Source organism: Enhydra lutris, unplaced genomic scaffold (genome assembly GCF_002288905.1).
Source record: "Enhydra lutris kenyoni isolate GAN:26980312 unplaced genomic scaffold, ASM228890v2 scaffoldscaffold44, whole genome shotgun sequence".
Lineage (NCBI taxonomy): Eukaryota > Metazoa > Chordata > Mammalia > Carnivora > Mustelidae > Enhydra > Enhydra lutris.
This window is the reverse complement of record NW_019154128.1, coordinates 9,226,548-9,244,717: the sequence shown is the minus strand read 5'-3', so window position 1 is coordinate 9,244,717 and position 18,170 is coordinate 9,226,548. Positions and strand designations below refer to the sequence as shown.

Below are 18,170 nucleotides of genomic sequence, written 5' to 3'. Positions count from 1 at the left end.
CACACCTGTGAGCCCCCTGGTCTGTAAACAATACAGAAGAGTTCGTAAACTGCTACTATTCTCAGGTCACAGCAAGAAGCAACAGACCCAGAAGCCTAGTCTTTCTGTGAAGGAGGCCTAGTAGCTGATCATCCTGGCTGTGGCCTGAGGGGCTGGCTACTAATTAAACACACATCTAGGAGTTGAACCTAATCTTTTCCAGCTATCTCAGAGGGTGGGTGCTATCTTTGCATCCCAGCTGTGCTCCAGAATGCCATGTTTCCTGGAGGGGAGCTTTCCGGGGATCTGGTGCCTGGTGTTTTTGGCAGATGCCCAGAGGATGCCCCTCGATCACCTGGTTCTGGTGCCCTGAAGGGCTTGTGTTCCTGGGTCCCACAGCACAATTAGAGGGTTGGTTCTTGGTAGACTACCAGGACCAGGGCACTGCACAGACAATAGACTGAGGCACACCCTCTTCCCCTCACTCTCCATAAGAGGCCACTTGGCTTGTCCTGGAGCTTTAGAATAAGAGCCAGGCTTTGGGAGCAGCACATACTTTAGTGGCCTATGGAGCTGCTCTCAAGGAACATATGCTGTGGACACCATTTTTGCATTCTCCCTCTGCCTTGCTGTAGCTTGCTGGTATCTCTCAAAAAGGAACTTAAACACACCCTTGGAACCCAAATGTTTGCAACTGCTGTCTGGGGAACACTTATAGATTGCCGGCTCTGGTGGCAGAGCCAATGCTTATAGCTGTGGACCCTCAGGACTATATATATTTGCATACTTTTAAAAACTGCCACCTGGGGGAGGAGTCAAAATGGCGGAGGTGTAGCAGACTGAGAGGACATCAGGTCGCAGGAGTTCAGTTAGACAGTTATCAAACCATTCTGAACACCTACAAATCCAACAGGAGATTGAAGAGAAGAAGAGCAGCAGTGCTAGGAACAGAAAATCAACCACTTTCTGAAAGGTAGGACGTGTGGAGAAGTGAAACCCAAGTGATGGAAAAATAGACTGTGGTGGGAGGGGCTGGCTCACAGCAAGCAGTGGAGCAACAGAGCACAAAATTTGATCTTTTAAAAGTATGCTCCACTGAGGGACATCGCTCGAGAGGCTAAATGGGGTTGGAGCCCTCGCAGGGACAGTGTGGTTTCAGGTCCCGCGGGGTCACAGAAGGATCGGGGGTGTCTGAGTTTAGCAGAGATTGCAGGTATTAGAGCAGGGAAGCCGGTTATAGAGACGGGGCTGAGGAGTGAGCTATCAGCTCAGGATTACCTTAAAACAGGATCCGTGGCACAATTAGGCCACTGTTCTTTGAGCAGGGACCCCACAACTGGCAGACCCGGGGAGACTCACCTTCCTTCTCTAGAGGCAGGAATCTGCTAGGTTTGGACACCCCAAATGGAGCTGTGTGCCAGGGACAGAAATGCTCAGTCACAGGCTGGGTGAGCTCAGAGCTCAGCCAGAGACCAGGGAGACAGGAGTGATTGAGCGCTTTTCTCCGAAGGCGCATCGAGGAGTGCAGCCCCAAGCTCTCGGCTCCTCCAGGCTGGAGACTGGGAGGCCACCATTTTCATTCCCCTCCTCCAGAGCAGTACAAAGTGTTCAGTGAACAAAAGCTCCCAAGAGGGAACTCAAGCAATTTACTTAGCCCGGCTCCTGGCAAGGGTGGTGCAATTCCGCCTCGGGCAAAGACATTTGAGAATCACTACAACAGGCCCCTCCCCTAGAAGATCAGCAAGAACATCCAGCCAAGACCAAGCTTACTGATCAACAGCAGAATTCCAGAGGAGGGGAAAGCAAAGCATGGAATTCATGGCTTTCTCCCCATGATTCTTTAATATTGCAAAGTTAATTAAATTTTTTAAATTTTGTTTTTCTTATTCTATTTTTTTAACTTTTTCTCTTTCCTCGTTTAACATTTTTAACTAGTTTATCTTAACAATACCTTTCTAAAAAAATCTTTTTAAACCTTCATTATTATAGTCATATTTTATCCTTCATTGTATCTAACTTTATTTTTTGAATACATATAGGTTTTTTTCTTCTAAAAAATTTTAGGATACAACTTCTAATAGATAAAAATATGCCCTAAATCTAGCATTGGGCTTTGTTCTAGTCTCCAGCCTGAGCAAATTCTCTCCACTTTCTTTTTCTTTCTTTTCCCAACCAACTTATCTTACCAATTCCTTTTTTAGAATTTTTAAAAAATTTTCATCTTTCCAGTCATATTTCATCCCTTCATTGTGTTTACCCTTATTTTTGTATATATATATAAGTTTTTCTTTCTTTAAAATTTTGGGAGGTAGTTTCTTCTAAGAGACCAAAATACTCCCAAAATCAAGTGGGTGGCTCTGTTCTATTCACCAATCTAATATATATATTTTTTTATTTAAAAAAATTTTTTTTTAAAAACTTCTTTTCTCCCTTTTTTTCTCCCCCAGATTTGGGGTCTCTTCTGATTTGGTTAGCATATGTTTTTCTGGGGTCTTTGCCACCCTTTTAGTATTTTATTCTCTCCTTCATATATTCTTGTCTGGATAAAATGACAAGGTGGGAAAAACTCACCACAAAAAAAAAGAACAAGAGGCAGTACTGAAGGATAGGGACCTAATCAATATGGACATTGGTAATATGTCAAATCTAGAGTTCAGAATGACGATTCTCAAGGTGCTAGTGGGCTCGAAAAAGGCATGGAAGATATTAGAGAATCCCTGTCTGGAGAAATAAAAGCCCTTTCTGAAGAAATAAAAGAAATAAAAGAACTAAAATCTAACCAAGTTGAAATAAAAAAAGCTATTAATGAGGTACAATAAAAAGTGGAGGCTCTTACCGCTAGGATAAATGAGGCAGAAGAAAGAATTAGTGATATAGAAGACCAAATGACAGAGAATAAAGAAGCTGAGCAAAAGAGAGACAAATAACTACTAGACCACGAGGGGAGAATTTGAGAGATAAGTGATACCATAAGACAAAACAATATTAGAATAATTGGGATTCCAAAAGAAGAAGAAAGAGAGAGGGGGCAGAAGGTATACTGGAGCAAATTATTGTTGAGAATTTCCCTAATATGGCAAAGGGAACAAGCATCAAAATCCAGGAGGCACAGAGAACCCCCCACGAAATCAGTAACAATAGGTCCACACCCCGTCATCTAATAGTAAAATTTACAAGTCTTAGTGACAAAGAGAAAATCCTGAAAGCAGCCTGGGCCAAAAGTCTGTAATATACAATGGTAAAAATATTATATTGGCAGCAGACTTATCCACAGAGACCTGGCAGGCCAGAAAGAACTGGCATGATATATTCAGAGCACTAAATGAGAAAAACATGCAGCCAAGAATATTTTATCCAGCTAGGCTATCACTGAAAATAGAAGGAAAGATAAAAAGCTTCCAAGACAAACAAAAACTAAAAGAATTTGTAAATACCAAACCAGCCCTACAGGAAATATTGAAAGGGGTCCTCTAAGCAAAGAAAGAGCCTAAAAGTAGTAGACCAGAAAGGAACAGAGACAATGTACAGTAACAGTCCCTTACAGGCAATACAATGGCACTAAATTCATCTCTTTCGATAGTCACCCTGAATGTAAATGGGCTAAATGCCCCAATCAAAAGACACCGGGTATCAGAATGGATAAAAAAACAAAGTCTATCAATATGCTGTCTACAAGAAACTCATTATAGACCCAAAGACATCTCCAGATTTAAAGTGAGGGGGTAGAAAACAATTTACCATGCTAATGGACATCAAAAGAAAGCTGGAGTAATAATCCTTATATCAGATAAATTAGATTTTAAGCCAAAGACTATAATAAGAGATGAGGAAGGACATTATATTATACTCAAAGAGTCTGTCCAACAAGAAGATCTAATAATTTTAAATATCTATGCCCCTAACATGGGAGCAGCCAACTATATAAACCAATTAATAATAAAATCAAAGAATCACACTGAAAATAATCAATAATAGTAGGGAACTTTAACACCCCCCTCACTGAAATGGACAGATCATTTAAGCAAAAAGTCAGCAAAGAAACAAAGGCCTTAAATGACACATTGGATCAGATGGACATCACAAATATATTCAGAACATTCCATCCCCAAACAAAAAAATACACATTCTTCTCTAGTGCACATGGAACATTCTCCAGCATAGATCATATCCTGAGTCACAAATCACATCTCAACTGGTACTAAAAGACTGGGATCATGCCCTGCATATTTTCAGACCACAATTCTCTGAAGCTAGAACTCAATCACAAGAGGAAATTTGGAAAGAACCCAAATACATGGAGACTAAACAGCATCCTTTTAAAGAATGAATGGGTCAACCAGGAAATTAAAGAAGAATTGAAAAAATTCATGGAAATAAATGATAATGAAAGCACAACTGTTCAAAATCTTGGGACACAGCGAAGGCAGTCCTGAGAGGAAAATATATAGTGATACAGGCCTTTCTCAAGAAACAAGAAAGGTCTCAAATCCACAACCTAACCCTACACGTAAAGGAGCTGGAAAGAGAACAGCAAAGAAAGCCTAAACCCAGCAGAAGAGAAATAATAAAGATCAGAGCAGAAATCGATGAAATAGAAACCAAAAAAACAGTAGACCAAATCAACAAAACTAGGAGCTGGTTCTTTGAAAGAATTAATAAGATTGACAACCCCCTGGCCAGACTTATCAAAAAGAAAAGAGAAAGGACCCAAATAAATAAAATCATGAAAGAAAGAGGAGAGATCACAACCAACAATTAAGAAATATAAACAATTATGAGAAAATATTATGAGCAACTATATGCCAGCAAATTTGACAATCTGGAAGAAATAGATGCATTCCTAGAGACGTATAAACTACCACAACTGAACCAGGAAGAAACAGAAAACCTGAACAGACCCATAACCAGTAAGGAGATTAAAGCAGTCATCAAAAATCTCCCAACAAACAACCTGCTACCCAGGCCCAGATGGCTTCCCAAGGGAATTCTACCAAACATTTAAAGAAGAATTAGTTCCTATTCTCCTGAAACTGTTCCAAAAAATAGAAATGGAAGGAAAACTTCCAAACTCATTTTATGAGGTCAGCATTACCTTGATCCCCAAACCAAAGATCCCATCAAAAAGGAGAATTACAGACCAATATCTTTGATGAACACAGATGCAAAAATTCCCACCAAAATACTAGCCAATAGGATCCAACAGTACATTAAAAGGATTATTTACTGTAAACAAGTGGGATTTATTCCAGGGCTGCAAGGTTGGTTCAACATCCACAAATCAGTGTGATACAATACATTAATAAGAGAAAGAACAAGAACCATATGATACTCTCAATAGACGCTGAAAAAGCATTTAACAAGGTACAGCATCCTTTCTTGATCAAAACTCTTCAAAGCATAGGGATAGAGGGTACATACCTCAATATCATCAAACCGTCTATGAAAAACCCACAGCAAATATCATTCTCAATGGAGAAAAACTGAGAGCTTTTCCGCTAAGGTCAGGAAAATGACAGGGATGCCCATTATCACCATTGCTATTCAAAATAGTACTGAAAGTCCTAGCCACAGCAATTAGACAACAAAAAGAAATTAAAGGCACCCAAATTGGCAAAGAAGAAGTCAAACTATCACTCTTTGCAGATGATATGATACTTTATGTGGAAAACCCAAAAGACTCCACTCCAAATCTCCTAGAACTTGTACAGGAATTCAGTAAAGTGTCAAGATATAAAATCAATGCACAGAAATCAGTTGCATTTCTTTAAACCAACAACAAGACAGAAGAAAGAGAAATTAAGGAGTCAATCCCATTTACAATTGCACCCCAAACCATGAGATACCTAGAAATAAATCTAACCAAAGAAGCAAAGAATCTGTACTTAGAAAACTATAAAGTATTCATGAAAGAAATTGAGGAAGACACAAGGAAATAGAAAAATATTCCACGCTCATGGATTGGAAGAACAAATATGCTACCTAAAGCAATCTACACATTTAATGCAATCCCTATCAAAACCCCATCCATTTTTCTCAAAGAAATGGAACAAATAATCCTAATATTTATATGTAACCAGAAAAGACCTCGAATAGCCAGATGAATGCTGAAAAAGCAAGCCAAAATTGGTGGCATCATAATTCCAGACTTCAAGCCCTATTATAAAGCTGTCATCATCAAGACAGTATGGTACTGGCACAAAAACAGACCCATAGTTGAATGGAACAGAATAGAGCCCAGAAATAGACCCTCAACTCTATGGTCAACTAATCTTTGACAAAGTAGGAAAGAATGTCCAATGGAAAGAAGACAGTCTCTTCAAAAAATGGTGATGGGAAAAACTGGACAGCCACATGCAGAAAAATGAAACTGGACCATTTCCTTACACCACACACGAAAACAGACTCAAAATGGATGAAGGACCTCAATGTGAGAAAGGAATCCATCAAAATCCTTGAGGAGAACACAGGCAGCAACCTCTTCGACCTCAGCCGCAGCAACTTCTTCCTCGAAACATCACCAAACGCAAGGGAAGCAAGGGCAAAAATGAACTACTGGGATTTCATCAAGATCAAAAGCTTTTGCACAGCAAAGGATACAGTCAATAAAACCAAAAGATAAGATAGATAAACCAAATCAAAAGAAGATATTTGCAAACAACATATCAGATAAAGGGTTAGTATCCAAAATCTAGGAGGCACTTATCAAACTCAACACCCAAAGAACAAATAATCCAATCAAGAAATGGGCAGAAGACATGAACAGACATTTCTGCAAAGAAGACGTCCAAATGGCCAACAGACACATGAAAAAGTGCTCCACATCACTTGGTATCAGGGAAATACAAATCAAAACCACAACGAGATACCACCTCACACCAGTCAGAATGGCTAAAGTTAACAAGTCAGGATATGACAGATGTTGGTGAGGATGCAGAGAAGGGGGAATCCTCCTACACTGTTGGGGGGAATGCAAGCTGGTACAGCTACTCTGGAAAACAGCATGGAGGTTCCTCAAAAAGTTGAAAATAGAGCTACCCTATGACCCAGCAATCACACTTCTGGGTATTTACCCTAGAGATACAAACGTCGTGATCCTAAGGGACACGTGTACCTGAATGTTTATAGCAGCAATGTCCACAATAGCCAAACTATGGAAAGAACCTAGATGTCCACCAACAGATGAATGGATAAAGAAGAGATGGTATGTGTGTGTGTGTGTGTGTGTGTGTGTGTGTATGTATGTATATATATATACATACATATATATATACATACATATATATACATACATATATATACATACATATATATATACATACACACACATATATATATATACATACATACATACATATATATGATGGAATACTATGCAGCCATTAAAAGAAATGAAATCTTGCCATTTGCAACAACGTGGGTGAAACTAGTGGGTATTACGCTGAGCAAAATAATTCAATCACAGAAAGACAATATTCATATGATCTCCCTGATACGAGGAATTTGAGAGGCAGGGCAGGGGGTTTGGGGGGTAGGGAAGGAAAAAATGAAACAAGATGGGATTGTGAGGGAGACAAGCCATAAGAGACTCTTAATCTCACAAAATAAACTGAGGGTTGCTGGGGGAAAGGGTTTAGGGAGAGGGTGGTTGGGCTTTGGACACTGGGAAGGGTATGTGCTATGGTGAGTGCTGTGAAGTGTGTAAGCCTGACGATTCACAGACCTGTACCCCTGGGGCTAATAATTCATTATATGTTAAGAACAAAACAAAACAAAAAACCAAAGAAGCCCTGCTGCCTGTGGGTCTGCTTTCCAGTCAGCCTGAATCTAGGTGCTGAAATCCTACCCTTTGGGACACTGACATGTCTTGGCACATCCTGAACTATTAGGAGCTGTTAAAAATATAGTACATTGCTTGGACAAGCACACAGGTTTGTGAGATGATCAAGATTTGGGGAAGGGCTGAATAAAAAGGTTCATCTCATATCCAAGGCCACTCCTTCAAGACTGGGAGAGGTGGTTATTATATCTACTACATAGAAACCAACATAGACAATCAAGCAAAATGAAAAGATAGACGAATATGTTCCAAATGAAGACAAAACTTCAGAAAAAAAAAACCCTTAATGAAACAGAGGTAAGTAATTTACCTGATAAAGAGTTCAAAGTAATGGTAATAAAAATCTTTACTGAATGGGTGAGAAGAATGGATGAACACAGTGAGAATTTCCACGAAGAGATGGAAAATATATGAGTGTCCCAAACAGAAGTCATAGAGGTGAAGAATGCAATGACTGAGCTGAAAAATACACCACAGGTGTTCAGCAACAGAATAAATGAAGCCAAAGAAAGGATCATTCTACTCAAAGACAAGCCAGTGGAACTCACCAATCAGAGCAGGAAGAAGAAAAAAAAATAATGAAATAAGGGAAGACAGCTTAAAGGCCATACTGGACAACAGATTAACATTTTCGTTGTAAGGTTCCCAAGAGAAAAAGAGAATGAAAGGGATAGAAATCATATTAGAGGGAATAATGGCTGAAAATTTCCCTACCTTGGGGAAGGAAATAGGAATCCAGATCCAAGAATCCCAGAGAATTCCAAAATTCTCTCTTTGGAGAGACCCACACCAAGATACATTATGATTAAAATGTCAGAAGTTAAAGAAAAAAAGAGAGTATTAGAAGCAGCAAGAGAGGGGCTCTTGGGTGGCTTGGTTGGTTAAATGACTGCCTTTGGCTCAGGTCATGATCCTAGAGTCCTGGGATTGAGTCCTGCGTTGAGCAGGGAGTCTACTTCTCCCTCTGACCCTCACTCCCCCCCTGCTCTCTCAAGTAAATAAATAAAATATTTTTTTAAAAAGCAGCTAGAGAAAAATAATTTGTTAAGTACAAGGGATCCCCCATAAGAGTTTCAGCACAAACTTTACAGGTTAGAAGGGAGTGGCAGGATATATGCAAAGTGCTGATGGAAAAATCTTCTAACCAAGAATACTCTACCCCGCAAAATTATCACTAAGAACTGAAGGAGATCAAGTTTTCCAGACAGCAAAAGCTAAAGGAGTTCATTACATAATGATGAAGGGACATCATGAAGCTGAAAAGAAGTGGCCTAATTAGTAACAAGAAAACAGGTGAAACTAAAACTCAACTGGAAAAATCAATCTTTAGTAAAGGTAGTGGATTAATTATTATAAGGGTAGAATGATGGCTGAAAGACACAAGTGGTAAAAAATAACTACGATTATAATAACTAGGGGATACACAAGACGAAAAGATGTAAAATGTGACACCAAAACCAAAACGTGACAGGAGGAGGGTAAAAATGTTCAGCTTAAAATGGGATCAAAGTTGTTATCAATTTAAAATAGATTGTTACAGATATAACTTGTACATGTAAGCCTCATGGTAACCATAAAACAAAAACCTATAGTAAATACAGAAAAGATAAAGGCAAAAGAATATAAGCATACCGTTAAAGAAAGTTTTCGGGCGCCTGGGTGGCTCAGTTGGTTAAGCAACTGCCTTCGGCTGGGGTCATGATCCCAGAGTCCTGCGATCAAGTCCCGCATCAGGCTCCCTGCTCCATGGGGAGTCTGCTCCCTCTGACCTTCCTCCCTCTCATGCTTTCCCTCACTGTCTTTCTCTCAAATAAATAAATAAAATCTTTATTTTTTTTTTAAGATTTTATTTATTTATTTCACAGAGAGAGATCACAAGCAGGCAGAGAGGCAGGCAGAGAGAGAGATAGAGGAGGAAGCAGGTTCTCCGCTGAGCAGAGAGCCTGATGCGGGACTCGATCCCAGGACCCTGAGATCATGACCTGAGCCGAAGGCAGAGGCTTAACCCACTGAGCCACCCAGGCGCCCCAAATAAAATCTTTAAAAAAAGAAAGTCATCAAACCACAAAGGAAGAGAGCAAAAGAAGGAGAAAGGAACAAAAAGGAACTTCAAAAACAGCTAGAAAACAACTAACAAAATGACAATAAGCATATACCTATCAATAAAATTACTTCAAATGTAAATGGACTGAATTCTCCAATCAAACGACACAGAGTGGCTGAATTGATTAAAAAATAAGACTTGAAAAAATGTTGAGGCTACTGTTTAGAGAAGAGACTACGTGCTAGAGGCTAGGACGAATGGCTGGAGCACTCTAAGAGTCCACACTAAATGGATGATGGCTTGGAAGAGATGGCAGGTAGAGCAAGTGTGGAAACAGGAAGACCAGTTGGGGAGCTATTGCAGTAATTAATACAGGAGGTGATAGTGTAGACCAAGCAGGTAGCTGTGATGGTGGGGAAGCATTTAGATTTGGGATATATTTTGAAAGTAGAGTAGACTTGATTTAATGATGGGCTGGATGTGTGATATGGGCAAAAGACGAGTTAAGGATGGTGTACTGAGTTGAACAGCATCCTCCAAAAGCCCATGTCCACTCAGAATCTGTGAATTTGACCTTATGTGGAAATAGGGTTCTTGCAGGTAAAATCAAGCTAAGATAAGGTCACACTAGATTAAGATGGGTCCTACATTTAATGACTGCTGTCCTTAGAGACAGAGAGACACACAGAAGTAGGAAAACCTTATGTATGTAGGGGCAGAAATGAAAGTCATCAGAAGCTAGGAAGAGGCAAGGAAAGATTCTTCTCTAGAGCCGTCAGAGGAAACATGGCCCTGCTGACACCCTGATGTCAGACTTCCAGCCTCCAGAACTATGAGAGAATAAATTTCTTTTATTTTAAGCTGCCCACTTTGTGTATTTTGTTACAGGTGTGTTAGAAAACAAATACAGATGATTCCAAGGGTTTTGGGCTGAGCCAGCTGCAAAAATGGAGAAATCACTTAATAAGAAACACTGGGATAAAAGGCTTGTGGAGGGGATTAAAAGTTCAGTGTTTGATGTATCAAGCTTAAGATGTTTGTTAGGTATCCAAGTGGAGATGTTGAGTAAGTAAGCAGAAATCAAGTATGGAGTTTGGAGTTTGGAGAAGAGGCCATAGACATAAAATCAGAAGTCATAAGCTTGGCACAGAGAGTACTTAAAGCAATAATTAGATGAAATAATTAGATGAAATCAACGAAGGAGTGAACAAACAGAGAGGAGATATGGAAGGTTTAAAGGTAAGTGCAGAAAAAGGACTATCAGAGACTCTAGGTCATGTCTGGACTAAAAACCTGCTTGAAAATACACTAGCAAAAATAATAAGCACATCTTAAAAAGAGGAAGAGTTGAGATACAAGAAACAATGACCAATTTAGAAACTAACAAATAATTTTTAAGGTGTAATGCTAAAAAATGGCTATAATAATGACAGTTTGAAATATTATAATCTCACTGAGAGATGATGGTGAGGGAGATCAAAGTAAAACTAACTGTTTTATAGTTGGGGGTAGAATATAGATATGAGTTAATTATAGGTATTGATAAAAATGAGTTTAACTAGGTTAATGTATTAAAATTTTGAAGGCAATTACTAGAAAAACAGAGTATTATGTAGATGTTTGAAAATCCCAAAGGTGGGAAAAAAAAAGAAAAAAACAAAGATTAATTAATCCAAGAGGAAGTATAAAATTTGAAAAAGCCGATAGGCATAGAAGAAAATGAAAATAAAATTAAAGATCTACTTTTATAAGAAAACTATGGACAGTATGTTTTATGGTTGAGTTACTCTATGTCTTTAAGGAAGGGCATGTCATATAAAGTATCCCAGAACACAGAAAAAGGTAGAAAGCTAAAGAAATCATTATAGAAGGCTGTTATATTCCTGGTGTCAAAACTGAACTAGCATACACAAAAAGATACCTAGACCAAGGTGACTTATGAACACAGGAGTAAAATTCCTAAATTAAATATTGGCATATTGAATACAAAAGTGTATCAAATGAACAATCCACTATACTCAAGGAAACTAATCATAGGTGATGGAATGCTTCTATATCTTGAGTGGGATGGTCTCAGGAGCATATGTGTTTTTCAAAACTTGCAGGATACTGTTTGCAAATTATACCTTAAGCTTTACAAATGAAAAAAATAAATCAATCCGTGAAAATGTTCAGAAAGCTAGAAATAGAAGGAATCTACCTGAGATGGACATACAATAAGCAATTCTTATACCTACTGATAACAACTACACTCAATGATTAGAATCATCCTTGTTAATGTCATGAATATGGCAAAGATGTACAGCTTCCTGTTGACACAATAAGAAGGGTAAAATGCAACATATTTGTTATTTGCAAAACTCTTTAACAGCTTCTCGGTTCACATAAAGCCCAAGTCCTTTCAATGGTCCTACTGGCCCAGGACAATGTGGTGTCACTTACTGCTCCTTGCCTGGTTCGCTCTGACTCCACTGTTCTTGATGTTCCTCCCGCATCCAGGCACTTTCACTCCATCTGCCAGAATTCTTTGGCCACTGTCTGCATGACTTACTCCTTCTCTACCTTCAGCTCAAGTGTCACCTCCACAGCAGGGTCTTTCTTAAGCTCCCTATTTAAAATTCATCCATCTCCATTCACCATCAGCATTCATTATCTTCCTCCCTGATTTATCTTTCTTCACTACATACCATCATCTAACATGTCATATATTTTATTGCTACGCATTCTCTTCTCCCCACTTTGGAAAATGTAAGTCCACCAAAAAAAAAAAAAAAAAAAAAAAGTCTCCCAGGATCAAAAGGAGTTCAGTAAATAAATATATAACACCTGGTAGCATTCCTTTTCAGTTCTCTTGGGTATATACCTGAGAGTGGAATTGCTGGGTCATATGATAACCAGATGTTTAACTTTTTGAGGAACTGCTGAAGTGTCTTTCAAAGAGGCTGCATCATTTTGATCCTACCAGCAACTGATAGCAGGGTTCCAATTTCTCAGTACTCTTATCAACACTGGTTATTGTTTGTCTTTGATTTTAGCTATTTAAGTAGGTATGAAGAAGTATCTCTGTGTGGTTCTGATTTGAAACTCTAATGATTAACAAGGCTGACAGTGTCTTTCCATATAGGTATCAGGCATTTGTAGACCTTCTTGGGAGAAATGTCTATTTAAATCCTTTGCCCATTCTTTTACCTTTTTATTGTTGGGTTATAAGAGTTCTTTATATATTGTGCCACTACCTATTTCAGTAAATAAAATTTTCTCTGAACACAGCCACATTTACTCATTTAGGTATTGTCTGCAAAGCCTAAATTATTTACAATCTTGATCCTTTACAGAAAAAGCCTGTTGACCTCTGATTCAAAAATGAGTTATTGGGAAAGAATTAGATAAATATTCTGAAAAAAAAGAGGCTGGACAGTCGTGAAACAAATCCATGTATTTATGAGAAATTCAGTTGTTGATTTGGTTTGATTTCAAACCACTGAGAGGAACATGGGCTAATCAGTTGATAGTGTTACAATAATTTACTAACCACTGAAAAGAATAAAGCTAGAATCCTATGTTATACCATCTATAAAAATTGTTTTAAAACCCAAAAATCAAACTATAAAAATGATAATAAAATAGAGAACATTGTTAGAATGTTGGAGTAGGAAAAATCATTTTCTCTGACATAAAAATTAAACACTTTGCTAGTATAAAACATACATAAATAAGGTTGCAAGAAAATAGTTGCATCATATATAACAGACAAATGAATAAGATATAAGGAGTTTGTACAAATCATTTTTTAAAAGTGATAATGGATATGAATAGGCAATTTGTAAAGGAAAAAATAGTCAATGCTCAAACTCAGAAGTAATTGGAGAAATGCAAATTAAAACAATGGGATATCAATTTTTTATCCTCACTACAGACAGAATGATATAAAACCAGATAATGTTAAACACTGGCAAAGGTGCATAAAGAAATACTGCTGAAACACAGTCAGGTACCCAGTTCCTCTTCTAGGTATCCACACTAGACACTTTCAATAAGAGGCATATAAAGAGGCATTTATAGAAATAATGTTCGTTATAATAGTGTTTGTGATAACAAATCCTAACCAATCTCAGTGTCCATCAAAAGGAGCTTGATTAAATAAACTACAACAGATTCATACCGTAAAATATTTTGCTGCAATTAAGAAGAATGAAGAACATCTCTATATTTTTACTTGGAAAGATCTTTAAATACCTTTTGTTAAGGGAAGTAAAAATCAGCTCAGAATGAAATTTACCACTGTGATAATTATAATGAATTGTTATTTTAACAATTCACTTTAAAAGGTTACAGTGTTAATATTTAGCAATAATATGCATTCATGGTATCCAAAAAGAATCAACTCTTAGAAGAAATGCTTTTAGAACTATACCATCTAAGAGTTTTTAAAAACTGCTTATTTTATCTAAAAAATTTAAAAACTGCTTATAATCATTTATGTCTATCATGCACAAGGAAGATGAGTGGAATGGTATTCACCAAACTCCTGAGAGTAAATTCTGGGTAGGGAAATAAAATCTGGACAAGGGTACCAGACACTTTCATATTTTGCTTCTTCTATCTGCATAATTTCATCTTTATGAATATGTAGTTATATATTAGCTACATGGTTGGAAAACATAAAACCTATTAGACTCGTGTATAATTTAAATATATTGTGGCTAATTTTTGAGTGTGTGTTTGTCCTTAGAAAATGAAAATTTGTTTTTTAAAGTCCTAGAAAATATTTTAAGGTTTATAAAAGATACCAAAGAGGAATTATATACTACATGTCCTCAATTCCAAGACACTGATTTTAAGATACATCATTAATTTAATAATAGTTTTTCAGGAAAAAAAAAAAAAGAGATAATCACACTGAATGTGTAAGATGATTATATGGTGCATTTCAACTTCACAAATGTTTTTAGATAAAATGACAATTATAGGGCACCTGGGTGGCTCAGTTAGTTAAGCAACTGCCTTTAGATGCTGGAGTCTCAGGTTCAAGTCCTGCTTCAGGCTCCCTGCTCAGCAGGAAGTCTGCTTCTCCCTCTAACCCTCCCCCCTCTCATGCTCTCTCTCTCTCTCTCTCTCTCTCTCTCTCTCTCATAAATAAATAAATAAATAAAATCTTTTAAAAAATGACAATTATAATATGCATCACATTTTGCCGAGAGTAGGGAAGTGGAAGCTTAATTTTCTCCCTTTGACGAATAAATACATGCTTGCAGACTGTTGAAATTCAGCCATATGCCTCTGGTAGGAATATTTACAGGGGAAAAAAAAAATCACGGGAAAACCCACTATCCACTACGAAATCTCTACGTGAGTAAAACATATTGCTCCTGAGCGTTACAAGATCTCACCTTATTTGGAAATGGAAATTTGCTTGGTTCCACTTTGCCAGGTGCTGGAATTGCAGAAAGTGGTGGGAGCCAGGTCATCTCCTAAATGGTGGGAAAAAACAAACAGCACTGTAATACAGGGAGTATTTAAAGTCAGTAGCTATCGGAGCCTGCCTTAATAACAACGGGAAGGGATTGAAATGAAGAGATGAATAAAGAATGAAAGGGATTTTTTTTTTAAAAAAAAAGGATGTGAGATCTGCTTTCATGATCTCTTTTCCTAATTTTACCAACTCTTGGTTCCATGGCTATCCCCATGCTCCCTTTGTATCTTAAAAAGGTCTGCAAGGCTGTCCTATTTTCGCTTCATTTAAGCTCCTGAGTAAAGGGACAACCTAGTAGTAAAAGTTCTATGGGAAACGCTGTACAAAGGGGGCTGCTTCGCTTAGACTCAATCCCACAAAAATTCACAGGGTGTTTCTGAAGGAATGTACAAAGTAACTTTAGGGTCATTATGAGAGGAGTCTTTATTTTAGTAGAAACTAGTATTAGGATGAGTTTCCAATAAGCCCCACACAACACTTTGGTCTTCATAAAAATTTCCTTCAGGGAGAAGTGAAAAAAAAACAAGTCACACGTACGAAATAGAGAGAAAAGGAGGGAGGGTGGGAGGGAGAGAAATAAGTGTCATTTTTATAACACAGTATTAAGAATACAACTTTAGCTCAACACACAATCATCTGTCATCTGCTTTTTTTTTTTTTTAAAGATTTTATTTATTTATTTGACAGACAGAGATCACAAGTAGGCAGAGAGGCAGGCAGAGAGAGAGGAAGGGAAACAGGCTCCCCGCTGAGCAGAGAGCCCGATGCGGGGCTCGATCCCAGGACTCCAGGACTCCGAGAACATGACCTGAGCCGAAGGCAGAGGCTTTAACCCACTGAGCCACTCAGGCGCCCCTGTCATCTGCTTTCTGACAGAAACTTTCACTAAACCGTGAGAGAGGGGGAGTGCTGTTTATACACTTGCAGTTTTCTTCTTCAGTTCCATCTCCTGGAAGGTACCTGCATTTACTAAATGATTGTACAATTAAATTGGATCAATCAATTTCTGATTACCAGCAAACTTACTTGGCGTTTACCTGATAAGTTTTGGACCCTGAAATCATGACCTGAGCCGAAGGCAGCGGCTTAAACCACTGAGCCACCCAGGCGCCCTCAAATCAAAGAAATTCTTAAGAGTAGTCTTGTGCCTTTAAAAAAAAATTATTTATTATTTATTTATTATTTTTATTTTTATTAACATATAATATATTATTTGTTTCTGGGGTACAGGTCTGTGAATCATCAGTTTTATACAATTCACAGCACTCACCACAGCACATACCCTCCCCAATGTCTATAACCCAGCCGCCCTATCCAACCCCCTCCCTTTTAGCAGCCCTCAGTTTATTTCCTGAGATTAAGAGTCTCTTACGGTTTGTCTTCTTCCCCAGTGCCATCTTGTCTCATTTTTCCCTTCCTATCCCCCACGACCCCTGACCCTGCCTCTCAAATTCCTCGTATCAGAGAGATCATATGATAATTGGCTTTCTCTGATTGACTTATTTCACTTAGCATAATACCCTCTAGTTCCATCCATGTCGTTGCAAATGGTAAGATTTTGGTTTTTTTGATGGCTGCATAGTATTCCATTGTATATATATACCACATCTTCTTTACCTATTCTTCTGTTGACAGACAGTAAGGCTCTTTCCATAGTTTGGCTATGTGGACACTGCTGCTATAAACATTCAGGTGCACTTTTTTTTTTTTTTAAAGGTAACTCTCCTCCTTCAGCTCCTTGGATAGTGGCAGAGCCACACAGAGAGGGAGCAGAGGGGAAGGTCAAATCCACCTGGAAGGATTTACTTATCATCTCTCGCCCACCTTGACACCTGCGCCATAGGTGGGTTAAGCTCGTAGGCATTTGAGATGTTCCCTCCATTCTGCTGTTACAGAGGTCTCACCAATGGAAAGCAAAGGAAGATCCAGTGACCGTCTCTATCCCTCTCTGGTCTTACCTCTGCTCCCCAAAGCCCCAAGTATCCTCCCATTCTATCCTGTATCTATCCCTGTTGTCTCTTTAGAGGAGGCTGTTAAGCAGGACTGCCAAGTTTGTGTCCAGAACAAAGTGGGTGTTCAGTATATTTCTGAATGAATGCCAAATTGAATAGTATCTCTGCAGTATCTCTGCCATCCTAATCACACCTTTTTAACCTGAATTACTTTAATAGCTCCCTTATTGGTTCTGTTTCTTTTGTTATTGATCAATCCACTACACTCCAGCCAACTCAATTTCCCTAGACTACAGATGCAGACAAAAAGCTTCACTGCTCCAAAATCTTCACATACGATTATATATATATAACAATATGATGGTGACCATGGCCATGATGTCTCCTGTTGTGCTTTGCAGTTTTCAGAGCACTTCCATACAAGTTTTTTTTTTTTTTTAAGATTTTATTTATTTATTTGAGAGAGAGACACACAGTGAGAAAGGGACCACAAACAGGGGGAGTGGGAGAAGGAAGAGCAGGCTTCCCGCTGAGCAGGGAGCCTGATGTGGGTCTCAACTCCAGGACCCTGTGATCATGACCTGAGCCAAAGGCAAATGCTTCACAACTGAGCCACCCAAGTGGCTAATTTAAAAACTTAACAAATTTTTAAATTCACACTCAACCTTTAATCACCACTACACCCATACTGCAGGTGAGGGAGTCAAAGCTTAAAGAGATGAACTGACTTGCCCAAGTTCATTGAATTCATAATGTCACCACTGAAATTTGCACATATATCTCATACTTCCAGCCCAGTATTTGATTTTCACTCCACTACATTTGCTCTCAAAGACCTCACCCTCGTATTCAAGAACTTCTATGAGGTCCTGGTTTTCAGCCTTG

At 38.4% G+C, this 18,170-nt stretch overlaps 1 protein-coding gene across 1 annotated transcript in view; it reads right to left on the bottom strand.

Moving 5' to 3' along the window:
- The window catches only part of LOC111155836 (AF4/FMR2 family member 3), a 531,558-nt gene that overhangs the window by 186,087 nt on the left and 327,301 nt on the right, over positions 1-18,170 (bottom strand). Inside the window, exon 6 of the mRNA XM_022516254.1 lies at positions 15,251-15,331. Coding sequence (XP_022371962.1) covers positions 15,251-15,331 — 81 coding nt within the window. The remainder of the gene's footprint in view (positions 1-15,250; positions 15,332-18,170) is intronic.